The sequence below is a fragment of the Hyperolius riggenbachi genome, chromosome 2 (assembly GCF_040937935.1).
Source record: "Hyperolius riggenbachi isolate aHypRig1 chromosome 2, aHypRig1.pri, whole genome shotgun sequence".
NCBI lineage: Eukaryota > Metazoa > Chordata > Amphibia > Anura > Hyperoliidae > Hyperolius > Hyperolius riggenbachi.
Window position 1 is genome coordinate 521,088,105 of NC_090647.1, and position 25,891 is coordinate 521,113,995.

The 25,891-nt window shown below is 45.6% G+C and overlaps 1 protein-coding gene across 4 annotated transcripts in view; it reads right to left on the bottom strand.

The window, feature by feature from the left end:
* Positions 1-25,891, bottom strand: part of APP (amyloid beta precursor protein) — a 323,251-nt gene that overhangs the window by 15,682 nt on the left and 281,678 nt on the right. For all 4 annotated transcript variants that reach the window (XM_068270592.1, XM_068270590.1, XM_068270589.1 and 1 more), the window contains 4 exons: positions 22,721-22,879; positions 14,863-14,991; positions 8,049-8,148; positions 1,148-1,369 (listed from right to left, as the gene is read on the bottom strand). In XM_068270592.1, the coding sequence (XP_068126693.1) occupies positions 1,148-1,369; positions 8,049-8,148; positions 14,863-14,991; positions 22,721-22,879 (610 nt within the window). The remainder of the gene's footprint in view (positions 1-1,147; positions 1,370-8,048; positions 8,149-14,862; positions 14,992-22,720; positions 22,880-25,891) is intronic.

The window sequence follows — 25,891 nt, forward strand, 5'->3', positions numbered from 1 at the left end:
TAAATCTCATATCAGACTGCAACAAATCCTCACACAGGACTGATAGGTCTCTTCCTCAAGAAATAACAATAGTGCTGGAATGGCCTCTTTCAAGTATGCAGTGAATGCTGCGCTTTCTTCTCAGAAAGGCTAGCAGCTTTGTAACGGGAGTAAAAAGAGCTGTAAACAGAATCTGAGATAAGAGGAATATGAAAGGAACCACTTTTGGCTGCCTATTACACCCTTTACCTGGCTGTCCTGACAATCCTTTTCTTTGAATACAATCCTCAAAACAAGTGTACAGATCATATGTTCTGTCTGTCAGATGGCCTTCTGCATGTTGCAGATTTGTGGGTGAGACACTACTGAAGCCAAATTATCAGCACAAAAGCCAGATATCTTGTCACTTCAACTGTAATTTAAAGAAAAACTTTACTTAAGCACAGAAGTTTAGTTAACAGTTTGCCTCCCTTACCTAAAATGTCTGAAAACAGAGCTGACCACTGGAGCTTCGTCCCTCCAATCCATAAAGTTGTAAACAGTAGCGATGTCATCTTCTGTCTGTCCAGGGAAGTGTGGTGGAAGAGAGTAGGCAGGGCGTCTGGTGGCCAGGAGCAGAGACTCAGTCAAAGAGGGCCTCCAACATCACAACCATTGCCCTGTCCTCTGCTATCAGAAGCCCTGCCTCCTGTCTACCTCCCACCTGTTTCAGGTAGACAGGAGATGACGTGGTTATTGTTTACAGCTGCTATTGTGGATTGGAGAGTCTCTAGGCTTCAGTGTTCAGAGCTTTATGACCAGGTGTCCTTATTTTTTTATGCCCTTTTGGGATGGGATGTCCTACAAGTAAAATTGTAACACAACTGAAATGTGGAGCAAGCTAGCTTGTGTTAGAAAGTCACTATACTAAGTTTTACCACCTTCTGTCATACGTGAGTGGAAATAGTCAACTTCTTCGCTAAACCTCTTGAGAGGAAACGTATGATGGCTTTGTGAGGTGTAATTAGGGAAAATCATGTTACTGTTGTTCACAAAAAGTGGTTTGGTACCATGCAGGAAATTTCATCGTGACAACATAAGGCGTTTAATACCGTGCAGCGATCTCTCCGGTAAGCATGCACACCTATGGCCTATGAGTCCAGATGCCATCCCTTCTGTCATATCTTACCTTCGTTCTCTGTATTGGCGGGCACAGAGTCCACGCCAAATGGATGCCATGGCTGGAGATCATCGACGTTAAACTCGCTGTCCACTGGCAGAAGGTCCACTGTGGTTTTGGTCTCGGTCAGTGAGGGCATCAGAGCGTCATTGCCGTAACTGATTCTGGGCTCGCTGATCATGTTGGACAAAACATCATCGGAGTAGTTCTGTTCCTTTTGGAAGAGCTCATCTGCAAGTTATGGGAAAGAGCTTGTTTTTGGCACGTATGCAGCAGCATGCTTTTGTGACCGTCACAGTTAATAATGGATACCCCAACACAAGAAAACATATGTTTTAAAAGAATAGAGCTTAAAGTTAACCATAGGAGAATGCAAACTAAAAAGTTTGATACTTATCCATGAAGAGGGAAGCCTGTGGAAGCTTCTCGTGTCCTTGTCAAGACCACCACCGCTGCCCAGGACCCTCTGAAAGCTTGCCGTCGTACTGCGCCTGTTCGAGTAAAGTCACATCTGTGTACTAGCATGGAGCTGCTTGTGAGAGAGTGGCTTTACCTTACTTCACAGGCGCTGCACAGTATGGCCAAGAGGACCTATCTGGTCAGCTCTCGTCAGATATGTTCAGAGGGTCTGCACATGGCAATGGTGGGGGCAAGGACATGGGAAAGCTCTGGACAATCCAGAGGCTTCAGTCGGTTTCACTTTAAAGTAGACCTAAACTCACAAAGTATCTCTAGGCTTTAAAAAGGGACTGTATTGCTTTCCTTGTGAATTGAATAGCCTACAGGTGTATAGATACACACCTGTTACCCTTAAAGCTACATACAAATGCCTGATTTCTTCAAACGACGGGTCGTCAGACCCGCCTGTGGGACGGCCCTTCTGACGACAGTTTCCCCAAGTGTATAGTCTGATAAGGCTGGTTTTGACTGATCCGCTCAGCGGATCGGTCAAGCACAGCCTGCCGACAGATTGTACACACTGGCAAACTGTTGCCAGAATGGTCGCCGCACAGGCGGGTCTGATGACCCGTCGTTTTAAGAAATCAGGAGTGTGTACGCACCTTAAAGTAAACCTGAGAAAACATTTTCTACATACCTGTGGCTTCCTTCAGCCCTATCCAGGCTAATCGCTCCCTCGCCGTCCTCCTCTGCCTCCTGGATCCAGTGGTAGATCAATACATCAATAAATGAATACATTGCAAAGTGAGACGTAAAGAAATAGAAGAGAGATCAAGAAATGATTGATATTCGCCATGTAATTTGTTCATGTTTGATCCACAATGAGCCTACATGTCATCATCTATACTACTGGCAGGCAAGTAAAAACCTAAACAGCACCAACTGCAATTATTTATAACCACACCTCCTAACAATGGAATAGGCCGTTCTAATTTTGTTTCATCAGTACACAGAACACTACCACAAAAGTTTTGGGATAGTGTTCTGTGGGCTGATGAAACAAAATTAGAACGGTTTGGGCTCATGGATCAGGAAGAGGAGGAAGAACAAGGCCTATGAAGAAAAGAAGACCTTGCCTACTGTGAAGCATGGGCGGGGGGTCAATCATGCTTTGGGGCGGTTTTGCTTCTGCAGGTACAGGGAAGCTTTAGCGTGTGCAAGGTACCATGAATTCTCTTCAGCACCAGGAGATATTGGATGAAAATGTGATGCAGTCCATCACAAACCTGAGGCTTGGGAGACGTTGGACCTTTCAACAGGACAATGATCCCAAGCATACCTCCAAGTCCACTAGAGCATGGTTGCAGATTAAAGGCTGGAACATTTTGGAGTGGCCATCACAATCATCAAACTTAAATCCAATTGAGAACCTCTGGTGGGACTTAAAGAAAGCAGTTGCAGCGCACAAGCCTTAAGGTGCGTACACACATGCGACTATAGTCGTTTGAAACGATCGTTCCCCGATCCTTTCAAACGACGATCGTTTGAAAAAAAGCAGCCAACGACCATTAAGTCTAACGACGGACGAGCTAGATCGTTCAAAACGAATGATCTAGCTTGGCGTATTTTTCCCAACGACAATCGTTTGCAAAAGTAGTACATCGTTGGAAACGATCGTTCGTACTAGGCTTGACATGCGCATTTCACCATTTCTCCATGAAACTTTTCATTTTTATGCGCAGGCGCAATAGTTACTTTTACTTGATGTAACCTTCCTTCTAACGATCAGATCGTTACACACATTTTAAAACTAACTTTACTTAGGTTGTTCTTTCATCAATTAAAAGTTCGTTCGTCGTTCTCAATGAACGATCGTTGTCGCATGTGTGTACGTAGCATTAGAATGTGACTGAACTGGAGGCTTTTGCCCATGAAGAATGGGCTAAGATACCCGTAGGTCGCTGCAAGACACTTGTGTCAAGCTATGCTTCACGTTTAAAAGTGGTTATAACTGGAAAAGGATGTTGTACTAAGTACTAAGAATGAATGTTACTTGGGGGGTTGAATAAAACTGATAATGATGTGAGCACAGAAAAGACATTTGTGGTTATTTCATTATCTTATGTTATATTTGTCTGACTTACAAGTGCCTCTTTGATTTAATTGTAAACAAGATGACTGAAATGATCAAAATCAATGTCGAACCGGCCAAAACACTCAATTTCAGTGGGGGTTGAATAATTTTGAACACAACTGTACCGTATATGTTTTTATTACATCCAAAAACAGTGATGCACACATTGCTGAAACAAAGGCCAGAAAAAAACTGAAACCGCTTAACCACTCAAGCTTTCTAATAGAAGACCTTACTGTGACCGCCAGCAGTGTCATCATTCCAACATTTCTCAGCTGATTACCCAAATAGTATCAGCTTTTAATTGTAGTTATACCCTGCACTGAATCGAGGACACCCTCTTTGACTAGCTCAAAGCATTTCACTAGCTCAATAAATATTTATTAAACAAAAAGAGACAGTTTCTTCTACTGCAAAGCTAAAGACTAGCACAAAAAAAAAAAATGTCCCAGCAGCCATTTTGAATAGGCGCCATTGCAAAGCCTGGACAAATGCTCAGTTGCTAATGCGTGGAACGATTGCTGGAGATCTTTTCAAAAGACAGCTTTGGGAATGATTGCTGTATCCCAGGATTGTTTAAAGAGAACCCGAGGTGTGTTTAAAGAATGTTATCTGCATACAGAGGCTGGATCTGCCTATACAGCCCAGCCTCTGTTGCTATCCCAAACCTCACTAAGGTCCCCCTGCACTCTGCAATCCCTCATAAATCACAGCCATGCTGTGCGGCTGTGTTTACATCTGTAGTGTCAGTCTCAGCTGCTCCCCCGCCTCCTGCATAGCTCCGGTCCCTGCCCCCGTCCCTTCCCTCCAATCAGCAGGGAGGGAAGGGATGCAGGCGGGGACTGAAGTTCTGCAAGAGGCGGGGAGAGCAGCAGACTGACACTATAGAGATAAACACAGCCAGCCCTGACAAGCTGTTTGTCAGCAGCGTGGCTGTGATTTATGAGGGATTGCAGAGCACAGGGGGACCTTAGGGGGGTTTGGGATAGCAACAGAGGCTGGGCTGTATAGGCAGATCCAGCCTCTGTATGCAGATAATATTCTTCAAACCCACCTCGGGTTCTCTTTAAGCGGCATAGAGGTCCCGGAGCAAAGGTAACCTCGGCTATTTCCGCCTATCTGCAAGGGGAGAGCCGATACTGCGCCTGTGCTGGAGCCGGGAAGGTACATATTTACATCCTCACCATTCCGGGAGCTTTTCCGCCGCCGCCATGGGACACAAGAGGACAGGGGAAGCCTCGATAGGAACCGGAGGCTTCCCCCACCCGAAGAGAGTAGCCCCCAGGGGAACATTTTCTCGTTACAGGTTTTGTAGTAAGTGGATCTGCATTGCAGTCAAGACGATAGGGAGTTTTAGGAGATGAGCAATTATGGCCTCTGTATTTTGATTGTCTTACTTTAAAGACAACCTGCAGAGAGAGGGATGTGGAGGCTTCTATGCAGATATGCTCACTTGCTTAACTGATGGAAAGGATCATTTCCACTTTATTGCATTATAAACAGCATCGCAGGGAAATGATGTTCCATTTGTTTTGTAACACGGTTTGCAATGCAATAACCGGGAAGTTATTTTTCAGTCAGTTGTCTGAGCGTTTTTTATTTTATACATCGTTGTTTATGATCGGTTTGTAAATCATTCAAATTGCTTCCACCGATAACTTCTTAAAGAGGCATTATTGCTAAATTTATCTTTTTTAGACCCTTTAGCATACATATGTGTAGTTGGAGGATTGATTTTTCACATTAGGCACTCTTTTGCAAATGTATTTGTTTTCTGGCAATAAACATTTAGAGACATGCATTCACGTCAGTTGTACCTTTCTGACGCCAATGCAGCCTATACCATTCTGTAATAGGGAGGCATCTTGTCCTAGGTAGTGAGTGGCCGTTATCTTCCACCCCTCTGGCCATCTCATTAACTTTTTCCCACCTTGTAACTGCTCCATCGAGCAGTTACTGAGCTCACAGCAGCTGCCGTAAAGAGATGGACGCATCCTCCTCTGTGCTGCGTAGAATGTTGCTGTGAGTGGCTGCGTGTACGCTGCCCAGCCGCCAAGGACCCCCTTTACTCTCTTTGATGCCGCCGCTAGACTGCGCACATCGGAAAGCCGGTCAGGTTACCATGGAAACGGACAACAATAGGTGTCCGTTTCATTGCCTGTATTGGTAAAGTTGGTCCTTGGCGGCCGGGTAGCGTACACACAGCCGCTCACAGCAACATTCTACGCAGCACAGAGGAGGATGATTTTCAGCAAGTCCAATCGATGCATTCAATCGATTTCGGTCCGAAGTCGATCAGTTATTGAATCGGAGAGCCAATCAGGCTGAAAAATCATTAGATGTATTATCACCGTTAGAGTCAGAGGATTAGCAGGACTGCCAGGCAATAAGTATTTCTGTAAAAGCAAATAAATACGGCAGCCTCAGTATCCCCTCTCACTTCAGTTGTCCTTTAACGCTTCATTACTGATGCTGCCTGCATTACCCTAAATGTTCCGCCATCAGTTACAAGAAAATAATGCTAATGACCCTGCAGATGGAATGAATGGTTAGGACTCATGGCCGGGGATGTATAGTAGGATAATTATAATGTGTGGTTATACTTGTGACAGAGGGAGCTTTGGCTTTATTACAATATCACACTTCAGCTGGAGAGATGGATTCCTTGAAATAACATGACATTATGTGGGGTACGGCCATAGAAATAAAACGGCTGATTTCACAGAAGCACTCATACACTAATGAGCATAACCCGAGGAGGAAGCGGCGGCGAGTGAGTTTTCCATCAGCGGGATCCCGCAGAGAGCGAGCGCAGAGAGGCCCTCCAAATGAGCTAAGCAGCTCCATAAAAAAGCAGAGGAGGCAGCAGGGGCCATAATGACATGTGAATGTACACAAACAAATGACATGAGAGGCGCAGGGAGGACCGCCGCACACTGGTCACATCTTCCTCATAACCAGGAAATACTGCTGGGGGGGGGGGAGGGCGCACCCACTCTGCACTGATGGGGGCCAGTATCTCATAACCAGGAAATCCTGCTTTGTATGTGGAGGCTGGAGGGGCGGGGCCCCTGCTCTTTCACTGATGGGGGCCAGTATCTAATTCGAGGTACGTTTTTGCTTCTAGCAATTCTGTAATACTGTGCGGGTGTAAAAGCAATAAACATTAGCCAATAGTTCAAATAATGTAATATTATAAAAGACCATTATGAAGGAGGTGGGAGGGGTGGAAGGGGAGGTGCAAGAGGTGGGGTAGTGAACAATATTCATATCTAGAGGCAGTGTGGTTTAGGTTAGCTAGTAAGGAGTATAAATAGCAGAAAAGGAGGGCGTTATCTAGTAAGAAGTACAACATTGCCAGAGGTCAAAGAGGAAGTGGCCTAAAGTAGAGCATATGCTTGTCAAAAAAGTGAGTTTTGAGAGCATTTAAAGATATCAGTTGATGGTGAGTGACGGATGTGTTGTGGAAGGAATTCCAGGGTAGAGTTGAAGCACGTGCAAAATCTTGTATACGTGAATGTGAGGAAGTGATTCTAGACGGCAACAGAAGGTCATGTGCAGATCTGCGATTGTAATAGGGTTGGTATCTGGAAACTAGTGAGGAAATGTACAGGGGAGAGAGATTGTGGAGAGATTTGTAAGTTAGGGTTAAGAGTTTGAACTAGATGCTCTGGTTAATTGGTAGTCAATGAAGAGCTTAACAGTGAGGAGCAGCAGAGGAAGAGCGGGAAGAGAGATGAACGAGATGAGCAGCCGAGTTCAGTACAGATTGAAGCCGTGCCAGTCTTAGTTGGTAGTTCACAAATTCCAGACATGAATGAGGAGTCCAGAATGAGAAGAAAGGAAAGAGAAAAGAGTGAGAAGAAAAGAAAGTGAGAGAAAAGGAAGAGAAAACGTGAGGAGAAGGATTGAAGAAAAAGAAGAGGAATTGGGTACAATGCTGACCTTATACATTTATAGTTAAGGAGCACTAAGAGCACCCTTTGAAGAGAGTGAATTCTTACACCAGACTGCCAACCACCACCCGGAGAGACGGCAGGCTCCAGTAACGTGTGCAGATAATTAGAGAGCACACACACAGCTTGTCAGATATGTCAAGAGGCGGCTTGGCAAGATGACTCATTCTTGGATGTCAGCACAAAAAGCCTATTAGCAATCACTTATGTCGTTTCACTGTCCTTATCTGACTAGCAGGTTGAATATAAATGGTCAGAATTGCACAAGGTTGTCTCACTCTTCACATAAAGTTTTGAAAACTGGAGCTGTCATGTGGCAAGTTGCCTGACTGACTGCTGTTCCCTTTTGACATGGCTTTCCTCAAGCCCCTCCCTTTTTTCTTGAAAGGAGAATGTTGATTGGCTGCTACGGGTGACTTACCGGCTTCATCTTGGATCTCCTCTGCCACAGCGGGGACTTTGTACAGAAGAGAGAAGCTCTGATTCATCCTCTCATTAATCACACGCAGATGTGTCATCACCTGTAAGACATAGGACAGCAGCCAGACATATGAGACGTGACTTTATCCCAAAGGATGTACAGTGAAGCTGAGTTTGCTTTATACAGCCAATCTTATACAGGAAGTCAGAGACTTGGGTGTCCATGACTGGATGAGGAACGCTTCACTCTGGTACACATTCCCCTTACATACACAAGCGCCTTCAGTGAAGATACTAATCACCAGTGTGTGTGAAAATCAAATAATAAATGGTTTACCAGTCAATACGAACCACACTCTCCTCACCAGTAGATAGATACAGGTCAGTAATTCTAGACCTGGAAGCCATGCCAGTTGCTGCAGGGACACCACAGTACTTGAAACACAAAGGAGATGGTACACTGAAGGCTTCTCAAACAAACTGGATTGACAGCGTACAGAGTTGACAGAGGCATGCAACATGTTTCGGGCGTAGCCCTTCCTCAGGGACCACACCTGAGGAAGGGCTATGCACGAAACATGTCGTGTGCCCGTCAACTCTGTATGCTGTTAATACAGTTTTTTTTAGAAGCTCCTTTGTGTTTCAAATACATGTTTTACCACCCTGCTACAACCCAAATGATAAGGATGTTTGAGCATTTTCTAATGCAATCTCCCCGATTCTGTGTGGCCACCTCTACAGCTTCTAAGGGCTGGTTCACACTACAGTGGATGCAAAACGGAAACGGTAAGCACATCTGCTAGGCAAATGCATTCCCTCCATCTTGTAGCCACTAGCAACAATTTCCCTGTCCGCATTCCCGCTCACCTGTCATGACGCCGCCGATCAGTCTGTCTATATTCAGCCCGTTGCACAGCAGGAACATGGGACTTTCCAAAGGCTGCATTCTTCCCAGCAACAGGGAGAATTTTCATTAGTCCACCATAAACCAATGAGATTTCTCCCCGTTTCTGAGGATTCCCATTGGTCTCTGGCAGCCCAATGGAGATCCTCATGCTTATGCTGGCCACTGGGCTGTGTAGGAGGGAGTGAGCAGTGGCAATCGGTGGCGGGACACATGAATATTACGTCACGGCAGTGATCGAAAAACGCAAAGTGGATGTGGCAATTAACCTAGTGAGAACGGACTGTGTTCCTTCTCATAGGCTTTCATTGCACACATTTTCTCATCCGGACGGTCAGACTCTGCATTCCACTTAGCGCAACGGGCCAATCGGATCCGTTTTTTCTAACTAGTGGAGGCAGAACCTATTTTTAAAGGGTCACTATGGCGAAAAATTGTAAAATTTAAAATATGTGCAAACATAGACACATAAGAAGTACGTTTTTTCCCCAGAGTAAAATGAACCATAAATGACGTTTCTCCTATGTTGCTGTCACTTACAGTAGGTGGTAGAAATCTGACAGAAGCGACAGGTTTTGGACTAGTCTATCTCTTCATAGGGGATTCTCAGCAAGGCTTTTATTCTTTATAACGATATTCCCTAAAAAGGATTTATACAATGATGCTGGCCAGCTTCCCTGCTCCCTACACAGTTTTTTTGGCAGTTGGACAGAGCAACTGCCATTCACTAAGCACTTTAGAAAATAAATATATCCCTGAGAATCCCCTCGTGAAGAGATGGGACTAGTCCAAAACCTGTCACTTCTGTCAGATTTCTACTGTGTACTGTAAGTGACAGTAACATAGGAGAAAAGTAATTTATGGCTCATTTTACTCTGGAAAAAATGTACTTCTAATTTATGTTTGCACATATTTTAAAATTTTTCGCCATAGTGCACTTTTAACATTAGGATCCGCTTCCTGTGCTAAGCAGAGCTTAAAAAAAGTCCCAAACAGGTACGCTTTTTAAGCAAGCGTGAACTGCCAATAGACCTCTTCTCCTTGTCACCCTCTGTTTATTCCAACTAATATTAAAGAGTAACCGTAGTGAACATACTGTAATGAATAACATTGCTTATTTTTGTTCAATATTCATTTACTCAGTGTTTGCCCATTGCAAAATCTTTCCTCTCCATTAATTTACAGTACATTCTGAAATTCATCATAGGTGGAGACATCTTCATTTCCGCGTGATGTTTGTTTACTCTGTGTTCCGAAGCGAGTAGAAATAATACCTAGTCTCCCAGAATTCTCTGAGGAGGAGAATTCCGCATACCTAAACAGGCTTGGATAAGCAACACTGGGAGGGTGGGGCTGCATACAATACACCGCAATATATAGCTATAGGAAGGCTTTCTGAAACCAGGAAAATGACTGACTCTTGAAGAACGTCACATGACATGCAGAAATGTACAGCGGCTACACTGAAGAGAGGAGTGACAAGGACATGTTGCTCCGCTGGAACAAAATAACATGACTCTAATCTGCTCTCTGCACATGACCAGGCCCCCCTGTGACTTTAGGGGGTCGCAGGGTTTTTGTCACACCGCTGCAGATAATTTCAAAGCCAAGATACATGTGACCTCACTTGCTGAGAACTCCTCTATAAAGCCTAATGGGGAAAGTTGGCAGCTAGACATCAGGAAACAGACAGAAGGCCGTTTCCACTAAGTGTACTTGGATAGCAGGGGTCCATCTCTCAGACAGTGGGGCCTGAATGAAGCAGACATCACTATTCCTGCTACATTAGGTACAGAATGCTGGTCCTGGGCAGAAGCTTCAGCACCCCAGCTGGCTCACATGCCACTAAACAGCCCCCCTGCAATGTCACAGCTGTGCTGCTCTCTGCACAATCTGCACGGAGGACAGGCCAGGCCTCTCCTCACACGCTCCCTCTCTGCTCTTATGCTTAATGGATGCACAGGAACTGCTCTGCGGCAGATTCTGAATACTAATGGACCGCGGGATGCTCTGGCTAACGGCACAGGCTGGATCAGCAGTCGTATTAAATCTACAGATTGACTCGGCACCAAAATACACTGGCATAAGCCATTTTTTTCAATCATGCCAGTGGTAGTCATCTGTTCTCCCGATGCATAAATCTGTCAGCAATAGATCAATAGCGCATTACGGCCACAATGATCTACTGTGTGCAGCTACTGGCTTATCTGGCGCTCTGTTAACTCTTCCAGTGTCCAGAGGGGTTGTGTGCAACATAGAACTCCTCATCCACACCAACGCCAGCTATTCCTGAAGCTGCAAGGCACATAAGTAGGGTGTGCTGGAGTACTCACTCACCCAGGCTGCACACACCTGGTCCGCAGGTGCACTATCCTTCACAGGGTCACCAACCCACAACATGTTTCGGGGTTACACCCTTCCTCAGGGTTACCTCCTTCCTCAGGTGTGAGGAAGGGGCTAACCCCGAAATATGTTGTGCTTTGCTACCGTTTAGATGAACGCAAGTTTAAAAATCGCCTTTTGAGTGCTTCCTTTATTCCTTGATCGTTTATTCCTGAAGTTGCACAGGCTTGGGCTATAAATGGCAATATTTTACGTGCAAGTGATCATAACTTTTCATGAGCGCATACCCCGCATGGATCTGCTTTGGTAAACGGAAACTGGATTGGCTGCTGTGAGTTCCCTCACCTTATGGGATAAGCCCTACTATTTGTCATGTCTCAGGGCTTGTCACTTAGTTGCACAGGACTCTGGGAAAGGAGGCGTATTCTTTGGGCCCAAGTTTTTTAAGGACCACTGTCGCGAAAATCTTACAATTTTAAATATATGTAAACATATACAGATAAGAAGTGTATTTCTTCCAGAGTAAAATTGAGTTACAAATTACTTTTCTCCTATGTTGATGTCACTTACAGTAAGTAGTAGAAATCTGACAAGATGGAAAGGTTTTGGACTAGTCTATCTCCTCATGGGGGATTCTCAGGGTTTTCTTTATTTTCAAAAGCACTTTGTGAATGGCAGTTGCTCCGTCCAACTGCCAAAAAAAGTGTGCAGCGAGCAGCGAGGATAACTAACATCTTTGTATATAACATTTTCAAGGAGTGTCTTTATAAAGAATACAGCCCATGCTGAGAATCCCCCATGAATCTCCCATGAAGAGATAACCTATCGGTAATGTCAGATTTCTACTACCTACTGTGACAGCAACATAGGAAAAAAAGTAATTTATGGCTCATTTTACTGTGGAAGAAACATGCTTCTTATCTGTATGTGTTTACATATATTTTACATTTTAAGATTTTTTTCCGCGACCGTGGTCCTCTAAGGTTCTCTAACATCAATAACATAAGTGATCATGAAGATCTGAGCAAGATTTATAACAGTTCAGGACTGCATGAGGCCAGCCTCTGACAGGATGTCGTCACCAATTCAATCCCAGGCACTACTGCCGCGATTGCTGCCGCTGACATCAGCTGTCGGATAACAGCTGAGTTCAGTGTGCTGGTGATCTAAAACTTAAACAAAAAAAAGGGGGGAAAAAAGTTCTGGTCCTTAAAGTGGATCTGAGATGAAAAACTAACTATAACAAGTAACTTGTCTACATATCTTATCTAAAGTTTAGATAGTTTACACAGCAAATCTAGCTGCAAACAGCTTTAATAGAAAATTATTATTTCTTTCTGTGATAAAATGACAGCAGCCATGTTCTGTTTGTCACATGCTCAGGGCTGGAGATGCTATCAGCTTGCCTGTGTGTAAATTCTGTCCCCTTTCCTCCTCCCTCCTCCCCTCTGCCTCTAAAATCAATGGCTAGTAACACCCTCCTCCTCCTGCCCAGACTGAGCTCCCATAAGCCCTTGCTACAGTGCCAAGGCACAAAAGGAGCTGTGGGCGAGGCTTGTTTGGTTTATAGGGAATTAGGGTATTAAAACAAAACAAAACAAGTATTTGGCTTGAGGAATGCCCTATAATCTATATGAAAGGAACAATTATGCAAAGAGTAAAAGTTTATTTCGGATCCACTTGTGAAGGGAACCTGAAGTTAGAGGGATATAACATTTATTTAATTTTAAACAATACCAGTTGCTTAGCTGTCCTGCGGATCATCTGTTTCTAATACTTTTAGCCATAGCCCCTAAACAAGCACGCAGCAGATCACACTTTTCAACAAAAGTCTTCTTGTCAGGTTTTGTTGCCTGTGTGTAAATTCTGTCCCCTTTCCTCCTCCTCCTCCCCTCTGCCTCTAAAATCAATGGCTAGTAACACCCTCCTCCTCCTGCCCAGACTGAGCTCCCATAAGCCCTTGCTACAGTGCCAAGGCACAAAAGGAGCTGTGGGCGAGGCTTGTTTGATGCTAATCTTTGCTACTGACAGAGAAATGTGACAGCCGTGGCATTAGGGATGATCACTGAGATGTAAATATTTCCTAATTCATGCAGGATTTGGTACATTTTTATGCAAATATACGCAGCTTGAAAATGGACCATTCAAGTCCCACCCAGGTTTAAACTTAAAAATGTACACAATTCTGCATGAACTCAGAAATATTAGCATCTCACTGATCATCCCTACATGGCATTAGCTATACTGAAGGAGAGAGAGAGGTTGCTATCCGAGATAAACTTTTACTCTTTGCATAATTGTGTTCCTTTCATATAGTTTATAGGGCATTCCTCAAGCCAAATACTAATATTTTGTTTTGTTTTAATACTCTAATTCCCTATAAACTAAACAAGCCTCGCCCACAGCTTCAGAGTGCCTTGGCATTTTCAGTCTCGTGTACCATGGGCTTATGGGAGCTCAATCTGGGCAGCAGGAGGAGGAGGTTACTAGCCAGAGATTTCAGCGGCAGAGGGGAGGAGGGAGGAGGGGAGTTAAAGTTTCACAGGCTGAGGGCTGGAGATACAGATCAGCTTGCCTGTGTGTAATGTGACACACAGAACATGGCTGCCCTCATTGTATCACAGGAATAATCAATCATAAACTGTTGAAGCTGTTTGCAGCTAGATTTGCTGTGTAAACTATCTAAACTTTAGATAAGATATATAGACAAGTTACTTGTTATAGTTCTTTTTTCATCTCGGATCCGCTTTAACTCAGGGATCTCATGACAACTGTGTTTTAAGTTAATGACTTTTGATCCTACTCGGGACTCTCTTAATGCTGGGAACACATGATGCAATTTCGCTTCTGATCGACGGTAATCAGGCTATTTCTGATTTGTTCGATTTGTTACCGATCGAGAAAGGGATCGATTTTGCAAAGCTATCATAGGACAATTGATTTCTTTATCGATCGGGAGCAGTTTGGACATGTATACGATACAACTTCCTGCCTGATCACCCATCGATTGGATGGGAAGTCGCATTGTGTTCTGAGCGTTAGGATCCTAGTAATCCACCAGCCAAGACAATGTTTTGAGCTTTTAAAAAGGGCAAAGGTTAAACTCAGTGCTGGACACAAAGGCTATTCCGCCAAGCTATAATGTGTAAGCAAAAGGATGCACAGACCAGGTGGAATAGATAAAAAATTGGTAAACTTTTATTGACAACTCCAAAAATTTAAGACAACACGGCCACAGGTTCAACTGACGCGTATTGGGCTTAGAATCTGCCTTTAGTCATAGTTCTGAACTATGACTAAGAGCAGATTCTAAGCCCGATACACATCAGTTGAACCTGTGGCTGTGTTGTCTTACATTTTTGGAGTTGTCAATAAAAGTTCACCGATTTTTCATCTATTCCACCTGGTCTGTGGATCCTTTTGCTTGCACCTGTGAATCGACTTGGCTGACCAGATCCTGCACCGGTGGGCGAGAATGGGGGTTTTAGAGCGTTTTGAACTTTCCTCGTGATTTCTGCTGTAATGTGTAGAAAGATCAGTACAGGAGGTAACAGAAGAGAGCTGTTACCTGGGATCTGATCTGAGCGGCCTTCTTGGGATCCACCATGCGCACATGTTCAAAGTGTTTGAGGGTGTGCTGTCTGTCCTTCTGCTCTGCGCGGACATACTTCTTCAGCATGTTGAAGACATGGCGGGGCTGCAACGATGGCAGAACAGCAATAAATACATACAGTGCATCACATTTAAAGCAAACCTGTAACATTCATAAAGTGAAAAGTCAGATACTTACCCTGGTAGAGGGATGCTCCAGAGGCTTCTCACATCCTCCTCCAGACCGTGTACGTATATGTACTCTGCCGGTGAGTTGGGCGCAGGGTGGGCTGAATGACTGCTCTTCCTGCTGCCACTCTAATCCCCGGTGGCTTTAAATACCATTCCCCTTCCGAGCCGCAGCAACTCGGAGGAAGATGTAATTCGGAGTCCAGCAGTCTCCGGAACCCCGAATTACCCTTATGCGCCCTGCACACTATAGCATTTCTGCTATAGTGGCACTTAGTGTTGGTGCTCAGCGCCGAAACTACCTGTTTCGTACAGACCTCCATCTCACACTGTGACCCTCGGAAAGCTTGCGGCTGCGCTCCTGTACGTGATCCTGGAGCACAGCACGGAGCTGCTTGGGCTTGGTGGAAAAAGCTCAGCCTGATTGGCTCCATGCTACTGTGCAGGTGCGAACCTTCTGCGTCTCTGCAGTGTGGCCCTGCTCTGCCGACATGCACTTGTTGAGGTGGTTTGGGGGGACCCAGCGTCAGAACCGCAAGTTGAAGGGGGGGGGGGGGGGGTAATAACCAGAGACTTCCCTCTATCTTATCCAAGTTAAGCACTTACTTCCTTACAAGAACACTTTAACCCTTTGGGGACCGGCTGCCTAACCCCCCCCCCCCCCCCCCTTAAAGTGAACCAGAGACGAAGCACAAAAACTCTACCCTGCTCTCTGCTTCATGCTTCACTGCTTAGCCTGCTTCTTATCAGCCCTTATAAAATCCTAGACTGATCATTCAGTCTGGCTTTGCTCAGGAGTCATTACAGCAGAGCCCCAAGGGGGCAGGCTTGGGCTTGAAAAGAAATCAGAAAAGACAGACTCAGCTATAATGATTCCTGAGCAAAGCCAGACTGAATGCTGAGTCGGGGATTTTATAAGGGCTGCTAAGAAGCAAGCTGAGCAGTGAAGAATGAAACAGAGAGCAGGGTAGGTGTTTTCTCTAATGTTCCCACTGATAAATATGGTAAAATATATGAGGGTGCTTCATCTCTGGTTCACTTTAAGGACCAGGCCATTTTACATATGGGGGGGGGGGGGGGGGGAATCAGGCAGCCGGATCCCCAGTATGGCTAGGTAGGTACGGTGTCCCCAGTGTAGACAGGGGTCAGTGTAGGCGTTTTATCAGCAGCCTTTATTCACCACCCAGGCTATAACGATGAGCAGCTCTAGCTGGCATCCTCGCTCGCTCTGCTGTTAAAGGGATACTGTAGGGGGGTCAGGGGAAAATGAGCTGAACTTACCCGGGGCTTCTAATGGTCCCCCGCAGACATCCTGTGTTGGCGCAGCCACTCACTGATGCTCCGGCCCCGCCTCCAGTTCACTTCTGGAATTTCTGACTTTAAAGTCAGAAAACCACTGCGCCTGCGTTGCCGTGTCCTCGATCCCGCTGATGTCATCAAGAGCGCACAGCGCAGGCCCAGTATGGTCTGTGTCTGCGCAGTACACTCCTGGTGACATCAGCGGGAGCGAGGACACGGGCGTGCAGGCGCAGTGGTTTTCTGACTTTAAAGTCAGAAATTCCAGAAGTGAACTGGAGGCGGGGCCGGAGCATCGGTGAGTGGCTGCGCCAACACAGGATGTCTGCGGGGGACCATTAGAAGCCCCGGGTAAGTTCAGCTCATTTTCCCCCGACCCCCCTACAGTATCCCTTTAAGTTCTGGGTCGCAGCTTGATGACGTCACCAAGCTGGGACTCGCTGAGCGAGCGGGGATGCCAGCCAGAGCGGAGCAACGATCGCCGGGAAACAGTCAGGAAGACGAGTCACCGTCGTCCTCTTCTCCTCCTGCCGCCGCCAATCGTGATCAATATGATCCGCCAGTAATCATACAGATCACGTGATCAGGAGCCAATCGCGATGGCTCCTAATCACTGAGGGGAGATGTCAGCTGTCATATGACAGCTCAATCTCCCCTCTCGGGTGTGCACGATCAAGTCGGGAGTGCAAATGGCAGGTGGCATAAATCCTACGCCACATCAGGCTTAGACAGCCACAAGTGCGCCGTAGGATTTACTACACATTGTCCGGAAAAGGTTAAATAGACACTGGAAACAAAGTTTAACTTCAGTCAAAACTTTTTAATTTAGTTTTGGACTTAGTTGAGAAAAGAAAGAACATATGCCAGGTTTATTGCTCTTAGCACCCTCCCATGAGGAAATTTACCCTTAGTTCCTATTCTTGGGGACCTTGTCTTTCAGACAGGAAGTAGAATTGTCTTCTGAATGGAAACACAAAGCCATCCTCTCAATTAGGTCAGACACAGAACATTTATATTGTGCTTTTCTTCTGGCGGACTCAAAGCGCCAGAGCTGCAGCCACTAGGGCACGCTCTATAGGCAGTAGCAGTGTTAGGGAGACTTGCCCAAGGTCTCCTACTACTGAATAGGTGCTGGCTTACTGAATAAAAAAAGCAAAGATTTAAACCCTGGTCCCTTCTGTCAGAGGCAGAGCCCTTAACCAGTACACTATCCAGGTGGCCATTAAAGGACCACAACCACGAAAAAAGTAGGCAGTTAAAATCTGACAGAACCGACAGGTTTTGGGCCAGTTCAACTCCTCATGGGGGATTCTCAGGGTTCTCTTTGCTTTCAACAGCATTTCTGCTGATGCCTGCCTACCAATGACTAAAGTATGTTAAAAATAATATTTAGAATTAGCGATAAAGAACTTAATTTGGAGATCAGGAATGTGGCCACATGACTTATGTTGAAGCATTGTGTTTTGTCCTATTGGTCTAGCAGGCTCTCCTGTAGTGTTCCCCAGGATGTAGACCACCCAGTTCCATTCACCCCACTGGGAGGGCTCCTCATAGTTATGTGGGATTCCTCCAGTACTGCCTAATTCTCCCGTATTGGCTCCCTCACAAAACTCGATTTAGACTGTGGTAGGAAGATTAGATTGTGAGAACTACTGAGGGACAAGTTAGTGGTGTGATTAGTTCTACGTTCTCTGTAAAGTCCTGCTGTGTAAAACCATCATAATAATAATGAATGCCTCCTGGGGATGGAGAGAATCTCTGTGAAGTTGGCCGCGGCAGCAGTGACTGGATGTACACAAGACATTGGACGAAGTTCTCTATCTCACAAATACATCAAATACATTCCCCGCTTCTGCACAGATCTGCTATTACTCACTGCTCTCAGTGTGATATCAGTAATAACTGAGACAAGGCAGAGAGGAGCCTCTGCAGCACAGGAATAGCATTAGACCTGAGTAATACACTGGCAGTCTGAGGGAAAACAAAACCATTTTTCAGATTTTGGTAAACCTGCTATTAAGATCAAATGTGAGGGATGAGCTTTTGGGTTTCCATGGCAACATCTTCCTATAAAAGCACCCTGAAGTGAGAGGCATACGGAGCCTGTCACAGCTGTCCCTTTCTAACTGTGGCAGCAATGCCGATATGGCTTCAGCAGTGTCTGAGTCATAACAAACCCAACTTGCATACTAGTTTTGGGTCAGTTATGAAGATAGTATTTAAGGTATGGGATTGGGAAGGCAGGCAGGTAAGCGTCCCACCCCCCTCAGAGAATGGGCCCTGGCATTTTTCTTTTCAAAATCACTGCTGAGACTCTGGTCACCCCGCCATCTGTGTTGCCTCAGCCCTTCGCCAGCTACAGCCAAATTGGTGGCTGCCGAGCTGTGGGCTGACTGTGGCAACACAGGCGGAGATTTACGAACTGCTTGGGAAACATGGCCGTGACTGCACTGGGAGGAAGGAGGTAGAGGGTCATCTGTGACACGAAGACATCGGATCAGATAATTAATTATAGAACAACTATCAATAAGTAAGTATTATAAAACTACAATGTATGAATTATGTCTATTATTAAATAGCTGTGTGAGCATGTTCCTACTTTTCATGTTAAAAATCAGAGCCAAAAGCTGTACTTTGGTTTGCGTAGATGTTAGCTACATCTATTAGCAAAGGCGACTTTTTTATTTGAAATGTAACATCACAGCCAGTGCTGGTCTCTGCATCTGTCAGAGGACTACAGTCTCATTTTCTTTGACAGAAGAAAGCCCCAGGACCGCTCCACGGCAATTGGTGTGAAGTCCTGGGACGGGGTTTTGCAGGAGATAGTGCGAGCTGATGCCTGCGCATTTCCGTTTGAATGACACTCCGTCATCAGTCTCCTAGCAGCAATCACCGCTAGGAGACTGTTAGATGGCGAAACCGCCATCAATTTACAATGGTGCGATCTAAGGCAGCGCTGTACTGGGGACATCCGTATGTGCCTGGGAGGCACAGAGAGCAATTGGCTCTCATAGGCTGATGTCTATGATAGCCGATCTCTGGGATTGGCTGCCGGGGGGAGGATTGAAAATAAAATAATAAAAGTACACATTTATTTAAAAAAAAAAAAACCTCAAACAAATTAAAAAAAAAATAAACAGACACCCCAGCAGTGATCAGAGCCCACCAACAGTAAGCTCTGTTGGTGGGCAGAAAAGAGGAGGGGGGGGGGGGGATCACTTGTGTGTTGAGCTGTACGGCCCTGCAGAGAGTGCTTAACGCTGCAGTGGCCTAAATTGCAAAAAATAGCCTGTCACTAGCGGGGTGCCTATGGTCCTCAAGTGGTTAAATTAAACCCTTATATGAAGAAGGTTTTAGAGGCATCCATTACCAACCAATGGCTGCAACACAGAGCACACTGAGTAATGTATGTACTTATCTGCAGCAATTTACCCAGGTGGGTAAGTGACACTTTCTTGATAAAGGAAATGCAACAAAACAATTAACATGAAAGGACAGGGCTAGTGTGCTGCAGTGCTTACTAAGGATGGTGAGTGGATAACCGCAACACTCGGGGACCAGGAGGGGTTATGCCAGGTACACACGATACAATTTTCTGGCAGATTTACCTGCCAGATCGATTTTTTTCCAGCATGTCAGATGTGAATTTCGATCGATTTTCATGCTGTAAAAAAATGAAACTGGCAGGTAAATGTGCCATAAAATTGTATCGTGTGTACCTAGCATAAAAGGTTGCATTAATTTATGCAATTACTGCATTAACCCTCCTAGTCCCCAAATGCAGCTGTTAATTCTTCCAGGTCCCTAAGTGCAGCTATTCACTTAGTTGGGTAGACTTATACTTGAGTCAATAGAAAATTCCAGCTTAAGAGAGTCACATTTTGGTGTTGACTTATACATGATGTTGACTACGGTATATACAGGAAGTGTTTTTGATGCTAAAACCAAGAAAATTACAGTGAAAGTGAGTATCCTGAACAATTTACTGTATTCTACTATATGTCACTACAGGGCCTCTTTAAGGCCTGATCATCTGCATTAAATCTGGTGTACTACACAGAACTTATTTCAGCATATGCTTAAGCTGGGGCAGAGCAGAAGTTCAGAGATAAGGAGGTGAGGGAGGCCGTGCTCTCGGTGCCCAAGGTGTATTCCAACATCAAACAAACATCATTAAAACGCTCAATTATGCTAATCTGTGACCCAGTTTCAGTCACTCTTCATCAGCTTCAATAAATCGACTTTTATTGTGCAGAGTTCACCGATTACAGTGGCGTTTATAAAGGACCACTATAATGAAAACCTGTAACATTTAAAATAACTGCGTACACATACATAAAATGCACATTTGTGCCAGAGTAACATGCTCTATAAATGATGTTTTGTCTGCCAGTTACAGTAGGTATTGCCTGAACCCCTTACTGGCAGGTTTGGACTAGTCCATATCCTCATGGGGGGATTCTCAAGGTTTCAAAAATAACTTCCTTTCAGAAACATTTCTGCAGGCCTACCCTCTGCACACTACTGGCAGCTGGGCTGTGCCACTGTCATTCATAAAGTGCTTTTGAAAATAAAACTTTGAGAATCTCCCATGAGGAGATGTACTGGTCAAAAACCTGTGCAAAAAAGGTCAGAGTCATCAGAGTGATAATACCTACTGTGACAGCTACATAGTATTAGCAGAAAAAAAAAAACACTGGGGCAGTACAAGCTCACTTTAACAGAAAGCATAAACAAGGGACAAAGCTAAATTATAGACAAGCCTTTGCACCACAGATATATGTAAACAATGGGGGATCTGCAGTCTTCTCATATATCCTTATAGGAGCGAGATTAATTAATACAGTATACTTACATCAATGTTTAGAACTTACTTTTAAAAGAAAAAAAATAAATGTATGGTTATATTCCACGACCTTGTTCATTAGCCAGGCTGTAGGTCACTTACCAGCCTGGAGAAGAGACGTCTTAAGACGCCTGATTTCTCCAAACGACCGTTCGTTCGGACATTAAATTGGATGTACAAACGGTCGTTCGGCTGATAAGGCTGATTTTGATTGATCCGATTTGACAACCAAATGAGCGGTCCGAACGACCGGTCGTTTGGAAAAATCAGACGTGTGTACGAGCCTTTAGGGGTGATCTAATTAATATGTATAAATACATCAAAGGGCAATATAAAAGCATGGCGGATGAGCTTTTTGTCCCTGGGCTTGTGCAAAGGACTAGGGGACATGATCTGCGCACAGAGGAACAAATATTTAGCAATTTATTTAGGAAAGGGTTCTTTAGAGTAACAGTGAACAACATGTGGAAAGTATTACTACAGGAAGTAGTTATGGCAAGTATTATATATTTGTCTTTAAAGGGATAGTTATGCCTAAGAAAAAAAAAATCAGTTTTCCTCACCTGTGGCTTCTACCAGCCCCTGCAACTGTGCCATGACGTCGCAGTCACTGGTATCCTTCTGTCCCCCGCCGCCAGCCAGTTTCGTTTTCAGCCGACAGGCTTACTGCGCTTGTGCAGGCCTGGCCACACGTCTCCTATGCGTTCCCGTCCGCAACTGCGCCTTGCGCAGGACGCTATTGTGGACGGGAACACGTAAAAGGCTACGCGTGGCCAGGCCTGTCGGGTCTGTAGGCAAAACAAAGTAGCTGGCGGCGGGGGACAGGAGGACTCGTAAGTGACTGCGAGGCCACAGGGACACCTGCAGAGTGCTGTTAGAAGCCACAGGTGAGTAAACCTGATTTTTTTCTTAGGCTTAAGTATCCCTTTAAGGGGGCGGGACTTTCTTTGCTATAACTACTAAATCCTGGCGGTGTTGATCCAGGTATTTTATCAGATTGCCATCTGGAGTTGGTAAGGATTTTTTTTTCTCTTTCAGGGCTAATTGGAACATACCGTGTAAGGGTTTTTCGCCTTCCTCTGGATCAGCAGGGATAAGTGAAGGTGCAGGCTGATCTGTGAGAGGCAATTATAATTTGCAGGCTTAACAGGTAGCTGTATCAATTTGTACCCAACTGAAGTCTGCCCTCAAAGGCAGAATTAACTATTTGCTATTACTAACACATCATCCCATCACAACCCAACATGTTTCACCACCCCTAAAAAATAGGGGCTTCATCAGGGAAAATCAAAGTCCATAGGTGCATACAGTGCTACACAATATAAATATAGTGCAAATGTCAGAAAAATAACAAAAACTGCATCACAACTAGGGGGTTTAACATGTTGGGCTGTGGTGGGGTGACTAGTGTGGATCAAGCCTTAGGCCACGCTCAGTAATATACAGAACCTGTAAGGGGGGCAGCAGAATCATACATTGTACAGTGAGTAAGGCATGACAATACCCTTGGTGGATCAGCTTGCAGAGCAGTGATGTAATTCTCCAGCGCGATCCTTCGGCGATCGTTCAGTATGGCCTCCACACGAACCATATGAGTCTCCACCAGCTTCTGCCTTTCATTGGCTGCCTCCTGCTCCAGGGATTCCACCTTCTCCTGGAATCGCTGCACAATTAATAATACAGGAAGTTACATTGTGGAACGCAATCTACCACATGCTTAGAGAACAGGTTATAAATTCCTACAACCACCTATAGAAAGTTCAACACAGGCCTCATTTGCCAATATCAAAATTTGCTCTATTCACAATAAAGTACAAATTTTGATATTGGCAAATGAGGCCTGTGTTGAACTTTCTATAGGTGGTTGTAGGAATTTAAGGTCAAGGTTGAGTTTAAGGCCCATACACAGCTGTGGAGGTCTCCTGAAGGGTGTGGTTCGCACGCAATGAGACCCTTCCTTTTCAGCTGTTGTGCTATTAGGAGACCTAGTTCGTTTATGTATAGAGAACAGGTTATAACAAGTCCAGTAGTGATGAATGCAGAGGCGGCCATTTTGTTTTTTACTCTATGTTAACAAAAGGCAGTGGCCTGACTATGATGCAGACACTTTGGCTTCAGTAGTGTTGGAGTCCACACATGGAGCATGCATGCATGCATGCAGCCAGTGCGGTGAGAGAGGATTACCTGATCTGCATACGGGTTCTGAGTCAGTGATAATATTAAAGGCAGATTACTCACTACAGGTTTCCTTTAGCACAAACACTACATGTTACTAGACCAGGCATGGGCAAACTTGGCCCTTCAGCTGTTAAGGAACTACAAGTCCCACAATGCATTGCAAGAGTCTGACAGCTACAGTCATGATTTAAAGGCAAATGCATTGTGGGACTTGTAGTTCCATAACAGCTGGAGGGCCGAGTTTGCCCATGCCTGTACTAGACCTTTATATTAGGATTTGAAAATTGGGCCCAGGAGAACCGCAGAAGTTTGGGCGCCGCCATTGAAATATTGATGAAGGACGGAAACTTGGGCGTGTTAGGCGTCTGATAAATAGAAAGCCAGGGCCATCTGCTATTTGTAGCTGCGGTTTCCACAGCAGGCGTCCCCGGCACTATGTAATGGGTGCCTTAGATGGCTTCATTCACCGATATTTCTATGAGTGCCTATGGCGGTAAACGGTATTTACTTTTTTTGCAGCGTGTTTGCTGAGGGGGGAGTTGAAGGTTAGGCCTCCCTTCAGTAAGGGAGTTTGTGCAGGGGGTGGGGCAGGTTAAGGTTAGGAATCAGGAATGGAGTTTGCATGGGGGGGATAGGAGAGGTTAGGTGCCAGAAAGGGAGTATGCGCTGGAAGGACGGTTAAGGTTAGGTGTCAGGAAGTGGGAGGTGTACTCCTGGATGTGGGAAGCTACACAGGAAGTGGGAGGGGTATTTCTGCATGTGGGATAACTGCACATGGAGTGGGAGGTGAATTCCTGCCCGTGGGAAGCTACACATGGTGTGAGAGGTGTTCTCCTGCACATGGGATGCTGCACATGCGGTGGGAGGTGATCTCCTGCACATGGGAAGCTACACATGGAATGGGAGGCGTATTCCTGCATGTGCAATAGCAAAAAGAAAGACACGGCACTCAGGAGCTGTATGCAGCAACAAGCTGTATTGGAGCAAGCGATGTGTCATCACTTGTATCATCGCTTCCAATACAGCTTGTTGCTGCATACAGCCCCTGAGTGCCGTGTCTTTCTTTTTGCTATTGTCTATGGATGTGCAGGGGTGGTGTACCTGCTAGACGCCGAGCACCGGCTGGACGATTGTGATATAGTTTTCCCCAAAGTAAGGAGGTTATTTGCTGTTTCTATTCCTGCATGTGGGATAACTGCACATGAAGTGGGAGGGGTTCTCCTGCACGTGGGATGCTGCACATGGAGTGGGAGGGGTTCTCCTGCACGTGGGATGCTGCACATGGAGTGAGAGGGGTTCTCCTGCACGTGGGATGCTGCACATGGAGTGTAAGGGGTTCTCCTGCACGTGGGATGCTGCACATGGAGTGGGAGGGGTTCTCCTGTACGTGGGATGCTGCACATGGAATGGGAGGCGTATTCCTGCATGTGGGATAACTGCACATGGAGTGGGAGGTGTTCTCCTGCACGTGGGATGCTGCACATGCGATGGGAGGTGTTCTCCTGCACGTGGTATGCTGCACATGGAGTGGGAGGGGTTCTCCTGCACGTGGGAAGCTACACATGGAGTGGGAGGTGTATGCCTAGATGTGAGAAGCTACACATGGAGTGGGAGGTGTTCTCCTGCATGTGGGATGCTGCACATTGAATGGGAGGCGTATTCCTGCATGTGGGATGCTGCACATTGAATGGGAGGCGTATTCCTGCATGTGGGATAACTGCACATGCAGTGGGAGGGGTTCTCCTGCACGTGGAAAGCTACACATGGAGTGGGAGGTGTTCTCCTGCACGTGGGATGCTGCACATGGAGTGGGAGGGGTTCTCCTGCACGTGGGATGCTGCACATGGAGTGGGAGGGGTTCTCCTGCACGTGGAATGCTGCACATGCGATGGGAGGTGTTCTCCTGCACGTGGGATGCTACACATGGAGAGAGAGGTTACACATGGTGTAGGGGGGAGGGGAAGCTGTAACAGGGAGTTCAACCTCTATTGTTGTTTCAGCTTTTGTCAATGAAACAGGTTTGTTCTCCTTTATTTTCAAACTGCCATCAGGTTGATTTTACTTACTGCAACAAGCTGACGGGTTAAAAAGAGCCTGCCGCAGTTACTCCAATGTACCAATTACTAGTACATTCCCAGGAGCACAATCAACACGTGTGCCATTTATCATTACTGTTTTCTGCAAATGACTGCTGCCCATTAAAACTGATGAAGCTAAGCAGAGGAGTACAACTGCCTATTAACCCCGCACGCACGCACTGTCAGTCGCCATGGAAACAGTGCTACATGGATGGTGCAGCAGAAGGGAGGGCTGGTTTACGGCTTTAATGAAGAGGCTTCTCAAGTGACCCAAAAATCCGCAATCAACATAACGCACCTCGCTCCCATTCACAAACTGCTGCACCGGCTGATTCTGTGAACTGTCTAATGTCTCACTGAGGTCCGGGGAACCCATATGCTGATGGAAACCTGGCACAGAGCAAGATTTAAAGTGAAAT